We start from the raw sequence: 9,166 nt of genomic DNA, 5'->3' as shown, positions 1-9,166 counted from the left end.
AATATGTGACTATGGCTCATATTAGTTTGTGGGAATAGTTTTCATCGTGACAGAATCATCGGTGTTGAATCCTAATATTTTGATTTCAATGCTAGACATGAGCTATAGAAATGAACCAATAACCCTAAGTAATAAATAAAGTTTTAGTGTAATAACATTATATATATATATATATATATATATAATTATTATTATTATTTTTTGTCTTCCATCCACAATATTTTTGAATTTATACAATCCAAATAGTTTTACACTGTTCTGACTCAAAAATCCGTTGTAGTCTAGTTGGTCAGGATATTCGGCATTTACCTGAAAGACCTGGGTTCAAGTTCTGGAACTGGAAATATTTTCGTTTTTATTGTTTTTAACAAATCTTATTTTTACTTAACATGTTTGGTTTCACTTGATTTCAAAGATCCGTTGTAGTCTAGTTGGTCAGGATATTCAACTCTTATCCAATAGACCCGGGTTCAAATTCCGACAACGGAAATGCTTTCATTATTTTTGTTTTTAACAAATCTTATTCTTCGTTAATATGTTTGGTTTCACCTATTTTAAAATTCGGCTCTCACCCGAGAGACCCGGGTTCAAATCCCGGCAACGGAAATACTTTCGTTTTTTTTGTTTGTAACAAATCTTATTTCTCTTAATATATTTGGTTTCAAATGACTTTCAAAGATCCGTTGTAGTCTAGTTGGTCAGGATATTCGGCTCTCACCCGAAAGACCCGGGTTCAAGTCCCGGCAACGGAAATATTTTTGTTTTTGTTTTTTTTTTAAAAAACAAATCTCATTTTTTTTATTAAGATAATTGGTTTCATTTGAATTTCACAAATCCGTTGTATTTTAGTTGGTCTTGTTATTTGGCTTTCCAGCAACGAATTGGTTTATACTTTTTTACTTTTTTCTATCAAAAGCTTATTTCTTCTTTTAAAATTTTATTTAGTCTAATTTATATAAAATAATCCTAAATTATCAGCAATATTCATATTGTTTTATATATTTAAATTAATTTATAAATGATTTAATGTAACTTTTCAATTTCTTTATTTACGTAAAAAAAAAAACGATATTTTTATTAAAATTGATAGAAAATTGACACTAATTAGAAAGTATATGCGATATTATTTACAACCATATATAAGACTAAATTACCGTTATCATTTATTTATTTTAAAATATATTATTAAAATCATTTGTATAATTAATTTTTTACACGTCCTAACCTCTATTACATCAATTTTCATGTTATAAATAAAAATTTCTAAATTTAAAAAAAATTAAAAAAAAAAAAGTAATAAACCTAGCTCTAATTTTATTCTAAACTTTCAAATATTTAATTTTAATTCAATAATTTTAATAAAATTTAAAATTCATCTGAATATTTATTTAATTATATAGAGTTGTATTGAAAATTTTAAAAATAATGTTAAAACATTATATTATATTATATTTTTATTTATAAAATATTATTAATTGAAATTTATATTGAAAATAGTAATTATCAATTAAAAAATTAATATTTCTTAAAAAATATATATATAAAAAGATAGAAAAAAAAATGGTGATTTAGTGGAAATGAAAAATTGAAATAGGAGGGGAGAGTGGTGGCGGCTCAGTCTCTCTCTCTAACGGGTTCTGCTATACATTTGAATCCTCAGCTACCGCCGTGGTCCGCCATTAAAGCTCGAAACTGAGCTCTGGAAATGGTAATATTCACTTTTCCATCTCAACCATGACAAATGATCATCAATCTTAGAAACTCAAGGGCATACGCCCAATTTTCCCCATCTCTATTCCGCCGTATCCAGAACCTTCATGTCAATTCGAATGAAGAATCGTCTCCCATTTCTTGTTCCAACCACTCACCGCGAAGAACCCATTTGGTTTCCCCCAATAACATGACCCCAAGAGTTCATGTTCAAACCACTTCTGACGTTGTTTCGTTGAATAAATCAATCACCAACTTTGTTAGGGCTGGGGATTTAGAATCTGCCCACAAAGTGTTCGACAAAATGCCTGTTAGAACCACGGTTACATGGAATTCAATTCTGTCGGGATATACGAAAGTCGCTGGGAAAATGAAGGAAGCCCGTGAAGTGTTTGATAAAATTCCTGAACCAGATTCTGTATCTTATAACATCATGTTGGCTTGTTATTTGAGAAACTGTGGTGTTGAGGCTGCTTTGGCCTTCTTTAACACGATGCCTGTCAAGGATATTGCCTCTTGGAATACATTGATATCTGGGTTTGCCCGGCATGGGCAAATGAAAGAAGCGTTTGACTTGTTTTCGGTAATGCCGGAGAAAAATGGTGTCTCGTGGAGTGCCATGATTTCTGGATATGTGGAATATGGAGATTTGGAGGCAGCTGAGGAGTTGTATAAGAATGCGTTTATCAAGAGCGTGGTTGTGGAGACTGCAATGCTTACAGGGTATATGAAGTTTGGGAAGGTGGAGTTAGCTGAAAGGATATTTCGAAGGATGGCTGTGAGGAATTTGGTCACATGGAACTCTATGATAGCAGGTTATGTTGAGAACTGTCGCGCCGAGGATGGTTTGAAGCTCTTCAAGGCAATGATTGAAACTCGGGCGAGGCCGAATCCTTCGAGTATGAGCAGTGTTCTTCTTTGCTGTAGCAACTTGTCTGCTTTGCCAATGGGAAGGCAAGTACATAATCTGGTGAGTAAATCTCCATTATCCAAAGATATAACTGCTTGTACTTCATTGATTAGCATGTACTGCAAGTGTGGAGATCTGGATAGTGCCTGGAAGTTGTTTGTTGAGATGCCTCTAAAGGATGTGATCACTTGGAATGCCATGATTTCTGGTTATGCTCAACACGGTGCAGGTCGAAAAGCTCTTCATTTGTTCGACGAGATGAGAAACGGAGCAATGAAACCAGATTGGATCACATTCGTTGCTGTTCTATTGGCTTGTAACCACGCTGGATTTGTTGATCTCGGGGTTCGATATTTCAAGTCTATGAAGGAGTTTGGAATTGAAGCAAAACCAGACCACTACACATGTGTAATAGACCTTCTCGGTCGAGCTGGTAAGCTCGACGAAGCTGTAAGTATGATCAATGAGATGCCATTCAAGCCTCATGCTGCAATCTTTGGAACTCTCTTGGGTGCCTGTAGAATCCACAAAAACCTAGATATGGCAGAATTTGCAGCCAAAAATTTGTTAGAACTTGACCCCAAGAGTGCCACCGGATACGTACAGCTTGCTAATATCTACGCATCGACGAACAAATGGGATCGAGTGGCTAAAGTGAGGAAGATGATGAAAGAACACAATGTCATTAAAATACCGGGTTACAGTTGGATCGAGATCAAGAGTGTAACTCATGAATTCAGATCAGGTGACAGAATTCATCCAGAATTGACATCAATACACAACAAACTAAATGAGTTAGATGGGAAAATGAAGGTGGCTGGGTATGTTCCAGACCTTGAATTTGTACTGCATGATGTAGAAGAAGAACACAAAGAGAAGCTACTACTATGGCACAGTGAAAAACTGGCGATTGCTTTCGGATTGATAAAAACAGCGCCCGGGACTCCGATTCGAGTTTTTAAAAACTTGAGAGTATGTGGGGATTGTCACAGAGCAATCAAGTTCATATCGGAGATTGAGAAAAGGGAGATTATTGTGAGAGACACTACAAGGTTTCATCATTTTAGAAATGGTTTCTGCTCTTGTGGTGATTACTGGTAACCCATTTCTTTTTGTCCTTTTATTTTCTCCGTTCTTCTCTTTAACAGAATTGTAACAGAATTGTAACATGACTCTCATTTAGCTCATTTATTTTTGGATCATAATCTTTCTCATAGGGCTGTCTTCGTCTGACTGACCAACCTTGACCCCTGTTATTTTTGAGATGTTTCTCATTGACCAACCTTGACCCCTTCTCATTGACCAACCTTGACCCCCTGTTATTTTGAGATCACCTTGACCCCTGTTATTTTGAGATTATACCTTGACCCCTTCGACGGCTAATATGAAACTAAAATACTTTATAAATAAAACTAAAGCATAATTCAGCTAGTTAAACTAAAATACTCTATAAATAAAACTAAAGTATTATTAAAGCATAATTCAGCTAGTTAACGCATTAACCACCTTTCTATTCGTATTTGAACTAAAAACTATCCACCTAATTTGACCATGGAATTAATACTAGCAGTTTAGCCCATCTGCACTGTAAAATGTTAGCATCAAAATTAGCTAGTGTTTGGATCCTGATGAATTCCACCAAGAGGCATTAAGGAATGGGAAAGATAAGAGGGAAAATAGTGCCATTCACCAATAATGTTTTTCTAATTTGTACAGATGGTTTCTTTTTTTTTTTGTTCTTTTTCTTTTGGGTTATGATAATCAAATACATTGAAAAGAATGGGAATTTTAAACAAAGTGCTGATCAAGAAAGTAAATAGTGGAGAGAAGAAAACAAAACAAAGCTTTAGAAGAAAAGCTAATCCAAAGAGTTTTACATGCGCGTCGTGACCAACCAACCATACGGTTACAGTGCTAATCATAGAGAGATCTCTCCTCTTTTTTCTTTTAAGACGAGCAGCAACCAGACTTTTGGTTCACAGGCTGTCCTCGAATTTGCACAGTTGGCGGCCGTGCATTGTTCATTGGTTGAGTCGCCATCCTGCATAAATAATTGTGTTTTGCACGTCAGAACAAACAAGCTTTCCACGTAATTTACTTTAACTTTAAGAGCAAGTTGATTGAAAGGATTGGGCAAGTGGCCAGTTAGTTAATAAACACACTCCTTATTCCTTTTCTTTGGACAAAGCTTCATTACCTAACAACATATGATGTAAAGAAACTTATGGGACACCTAAGTATGAACTCATGATGTCAAACAGGCCATATTTCTAATGAGTTTGGGATTGAAAAGCTTAGGAATAGTATGAGTTGGATTATATATCTTTAATCCCCATTGGATAAATATTCGATTTTTGAAAACTGTGCTTGTTTTCTTCCAATTTCTCTACAATATGTTTTCATCTCCTCTAGCTTTCATCTTTCTTAAGGAAAGATTTGAGTTTCTAGCCAAATTCCAAGACCAAAAATAGGATTTTGGAAACTTACTTTTTTAGTTTATTTCAAAACTAGGCTTGATTTTTTAAAACACATGTAAAAAGTACATATATAAACATGAAACACATAGGATTAAGTAGTATTTATAGGGTTAATTTTCAAAAACCAAATGGTTATTGAATGGAGAAGTTAATCTATGTTCGGTTTGTAGTTTATGATTTGGAAAAAGATGCAGGCTTTTAGCTGTAGATCATATAAATCCATCCCCTGAACTTTTAGCTGTAGATCAAAAACCACGTATATATTGATTATTTAGGCATACTCACCTATTCTTGATTTCAGCAGCCATGGCCATGAAAGCCTGTTCAACGTTCGTGGCACTTTTAGCACTTGTTTCCATAAAGGGAATCCCAATTTCATCCGCGAATGCCTAGAATAAGAAACCATAAAGTCCCATTTCTCTAAGTTTTTCCAGGGCCAAAAGGTAAATACTCAATTAATAAAGAATGAATCTACAAAGTATAATACCTTCGCTGTCTCATGGGACACAACTTTGTTTGCCGTAAGGTCAGACTTATTGCCCACAAGAAGCTTGTTCACGTTTTCGCTTGCATAACGATCAATTTCATTTAACCATTGCTTGACATTATTGAAACTGTCTTGGTCTGTGACATCATAGACAACCTGCCAAAAGTACACAAGATTCAGAATAATTTAACATGCACGACTAATCCCACGAACAAGATAGATACAGGGGTTCTAGGGAGTATGTGGCTCTTACAATAATGCCGTGAGCACCACGGTAGTAGCTGCTGGTTATTGTTCTAAAACGCTCTTGGCCAGCAGTATCCCACTGCACATTGTAAGAAAAAGTTTGTCTAGTCCTCTTTACAGCAATATAATAACAGCTATGCATAATTTGGAGGACGGAGTTCATTGGGCAATAAAATTTAGAATAGGTTTTTCTCAAGACCAAAGAAAAAGTATGGCTCAACAAGTGTTATGACAGAAAAATAGATGAATAACATTCTGAAGGTTTGAGTTCGTGGTTTTAGTTGTGACAACAATATTCCGTGTAGATTTAATCGTCATGATCCGTGTTATGTTTGCTCTCTGCGTGTACTGATAGGAAACAGAGACGAGGAAAATTATATAAATTAAATAAAACAATGATATCCTTTCAGGGCAAAGGAATTGCTCAAGGTTGACCTTGATGATTATATCTGTAACATATTATACTCTATCTTTAGAAATGTCATATAGACTTGTTCTTTCTTAGGGTACGTGCTATTAGAAGCGAGACAGAATTTTCAGTACAACTAATCTTTTGCCATACTAGAGCAGATACAAATTCACGGCGAGGATGATGGAAATGGAAAATTTTAATACATGAAGAAAAGAAGACAAAAATGGACTGTGCTGAATGGAGAAGCTTCACGTAATTTTAGTGGCGTTCAAGAAAAAGGTAATTTTGCATTTAAAAGTTAAAACTGTCACTCCATTAATCTGTTCCAGTATTTGATTTGTTATACAAGTCCATATCTCGGGAACAACTCGAGACTAATTTATTTATTAGAAGAATAAAAAGGTTATAAACAAATTTTCCAGAGTCCCAGACCACCGTATCTCAAAAGTAAATAATTGGTTACTTCCATATAAATTATGAAAGAGTAAAATGGTGTTAACGTGCAACTAAAAGCACATGAGAAGGGATATGAAAATAAAAGAAAACTACACATGCGACCTTCATAATTACTTCAAAGGAAATTTTATTTTGTTAGATATAAAGTCAACGCTGCATATTAGCCACCTTTACTGGAAGGCATGTGATTAAGACCTCTAATCCTTTACTGAAATGTTTATTTGCTATAGTCAACGCCAAATTTTAGTAAAAGAAAATGGTACCTACGTAAGAAGACAACTAGGAGAGATTAAACTTACTATTTGGAGCTTAATAGTCTTCCCATCGAGTTCCACTGTGCGGATTTTCTAAAACAATGGAAACACAACAGGTATTAGAACAATGAATTTCTTCAAAGAACCCAATGGTAAATACCAGGAGTGGAAAATCACTACTTACGAAGTCAACCCCGATGGTGCTAATGTAGCTATCCAAATATGAATCATCCTGTTTGGCAAGAAAATATCAAAAAGTTAAAAATACATTTCAACCCTACAATATATCCATTAATACAAGTACAGCACATTAGATACCAATAAACATCAGCGCCTAATAACATATAAATGCCGTTTTGTAACATCATCCACACACAGAAAACTGAATACAGAACACTACAGCAAACATAAGATGGTAATTCGTAGTTCAACTATAAGTCTGCAACAATAAAGAGTTGACATCAAAACCACCTAACATGTGATTGAGGTTGGACTTCGAACGGTGAATCAATATGAGGTATTGAAACTAAATGTTACTTGCATTTGACAGTATAGTTCAAAGCAAAAAGAAGAACTGGGAATTATAACCAAAACGGTGGTAGAATCGCTGGGCACTTACTGCAAACCTCAGAAGAAGACAAGATTTTCCAACACCAGAGTCACCAATAAGCAAGAGCTTAAACAAATAATCACTGCAAGAAGCCAACAAGAATTGCTCAGAGCTTAAGAAAAAAAATCGAAAGCAATTGTAAATAATGTTATTCAGATATTATATGGCATTCTCATAAATCACAAGAGATACATCTCAAGCGAGTATATTGGTTGAAAAGTTGAAACAAGATAGATGATGGTGATGAACTAAATCACTTCGTGTATGCTACAAGCAATCATCTTCTACAATCTATCCTTGTCTATGGAAACCCAGCCAAGCGGATCAACACGTTACAGTTTCTTCTATGTTCAAACAAATTATTCACTGGTTTCCCATCGTTGTGGACCAAATGATGCCAAAGAGCGTGAATCCAAAAACTTAATTCAGCACTAAAAACAAAGTGACCGCTGGTTACAGGAAGTAACAGAGATATAAAACAGAAAGGAACTTCGACTTGAATCGATTTCAGCAAAATTCACAAAACAAGAGAGACTTAATTAAGCAATTCCATAAATTATGGAATTACCTTCGAAGATATTAAAAAAAAATGAAATTCATTCGACGATGAGGTATAGCCTTGATGTAAGGATCGAGAACGCGTTGTTTATTTTCAAACGTTGTCACAGAAACATCCGCTATCTAGCACCCGTAACCGAAGTTGATTGAATTGTATGGATCTGATTCGTAATAGAAAGGATCTACACCAATAAATCGACCAAGAGCACGACGAATCATCGATACTCAGCCTTACCGGACTATAGACAATAAAATTAAGAAGGTGAAACTAGATAAGACGCAGAAAACTCACAACCTCTCTACCACGTACCAGATCTAGGCTAATGATTAAAAAAAAAAAAAAACGCACAAGTTCCGAAAACTAAATCGAAATCGAAGAATTTCCAAAAGATCAACATCATCAGAGGAAACGAATTCGAGCTTACTATTCAGGAGTCATGGCGATGAGCAGCGGAGATCGACGGAATCAGAGAGAATTCACCACAGTACTGGAGAGGCGTGAATTTTCCCGGCGAGTTTCGATTGGAATGCGGAGGAATTCACCGGAGAAAACGGATTTGTTGAATGAAAGTGAAAGAAGAAGAAGGAGAATGATTTGGATTTGCGTTTCTGAAGAACCTAGAAATCTGCAGCGCAATAAGTTTGAAAATAGAAGTTCCGTAATGACGTAGCATAAGCCTTTTGGATGATGCCACGTGTTGCCAATTAATTTACGATATTGTCCAAGTCAAAATATTTAATGACAAGGAAGCTAAGTCAAGTAAGGTTTATATTAATTCAAAATCCTATAATAGAAATTTAAGAGTAATTTATTAAAGATGTAAATAGGGAATGAGGGAGTGCAAAGATTTTTTTTTTCATTATTTAAACAGGTTAGAGGACGAGATTACATTCATTTCTTGGATTTGTTTAGTTCGAGTTAATCGAGTCATATATTCACTATAACGACCCAAATCCACCGCTATTCACCCTCCTTCAGGGCCCCTTACTGGCACACCGTCTCGTGCCTACCCCCTTCGAGAAACAGCGAGAAGGCTGACACATCG

The 9,166-nt window shown here is 35.2% G+C and overlaps 2 protein-coding genes and 1 non-coding gene across 4 annotated transcripts; 2 read left to right on the top strand and 1 right to left on the bottom strand.

Moving 5' to 3' along the window:
• The first annotated feature begins 679 nt into the window (after positions 1-679).
• TRNAE-CUC lies at positions 680-752 on the top strand. The gene has a single exon. It is a non-coding gene; the product is annotated as a tRNA-Glu (tRNA).
• Positions 753-1,577: 825 nt separating this feature from the next.
• On the top strand, positions 1,578-3,812 carry LOC111447411 (pentatricopeptide repeat-containing protein At4g16835, mitochondrial). 2 transcript variants are annotated; one of them, XM_023086691.1, is made up of 2 exons: positions 1,578-2,327; positions 2,406-3,812. In XM_023086691.1, exons 1-2 carry the CDS (start codon positions 1,742-1,744, stop codon positions 3,719-3,721), a joined length of 1,902 nt encoding a protein of 633 aa, XP_022942459.1. In that variant the 5' UTR covers positions 1,578-1,741; the 3' UTR covers positions 3,722-3,812. The 2 variants fall into 2 exon arrangements, with proteins under 2 accessions (XP_022942459.1, XP_022942378.1); XM_023086610.1 differs by having other exon boundaries at positions 1,578-3,812.
• A 471-nt stretch (positions 3,813-4,283) lies between these two features.
• Positions 4,284-8,764, bottom strand: LOC111452162 (GTP-binding protein YPTM2-like). Its single transcript, XM_023092738.1, has 8 exons — positions 8,546-8,764; positions 7,572-7,644; positions 7,137-7,184; positions 6,998-7,045; positions 5,838-5,909; positions 5,585-5,740; positions 5,383-5,486; positions 4,284-4,661 (listed from the first exon to the last, which is right to left on the bottom strand). Exons 1-8 carry the CDS (start codon positions 8,557-8,559, stop codon positions 4,568-4,570), a joined length of 609 nt encoding a protein of 202 aa, XP_022948506.1. The 5' UTR covers positions 8,560-8,764; the 3' UTR covers positions 4,284-4,567.
• Between the last annotated feature and the right edge of the window lie 402 nt (positions 8,765-9,166).

This window comes from Cucurbita moschata, unplaced genomic scaffold (genome assembly GCF_002738365.1).
Source record: "Cucurbita moschata cultivar Rifu unplaced genomic scaffold, Cmos_1.0 Cmo_Scf00001, whole genome shotgun sequence".
Lineage (NCBI taxonomy): Eukaryota > Viridiplantae > Streptophyta > Magnoliopsida > Cucurbitales > Cucurbitaceae > Cucurbita > Cucurbita moschata.
The sequence above is the reverse complement of the archived record's forward strand: the minus strand, read 5'-3'. Positions and strand labels throughout refer to the sequence as shown.

Excerpts from the sequence above, each read along its gene's own strand:
- LOC111447411 (XM_023086610.1), top strand. The coding sequence starts at position 1,742 with ATGATCATCAATCTTAGAAACTCAAGGGCATACGCCCAATTTTCCCCA.
- LOC111452162 (XM_023092738.1), bottom strand. Across the intron at positions 5,910-6,997 it reads AGACTATTAAGCTCCAAATA|TGGGATACTGCTGGCCAAGA; the intron begins GTAAGTTTAATC and ends TACAATGTGCAG. Across the intron at positions 5,741-5,837 it reads GTGGTGCTCACGGCATTATT|GTTGTCTATGATGTCACAGA; the intron begins GTAAGAGCCACA and ends TACTTTTGGCAG.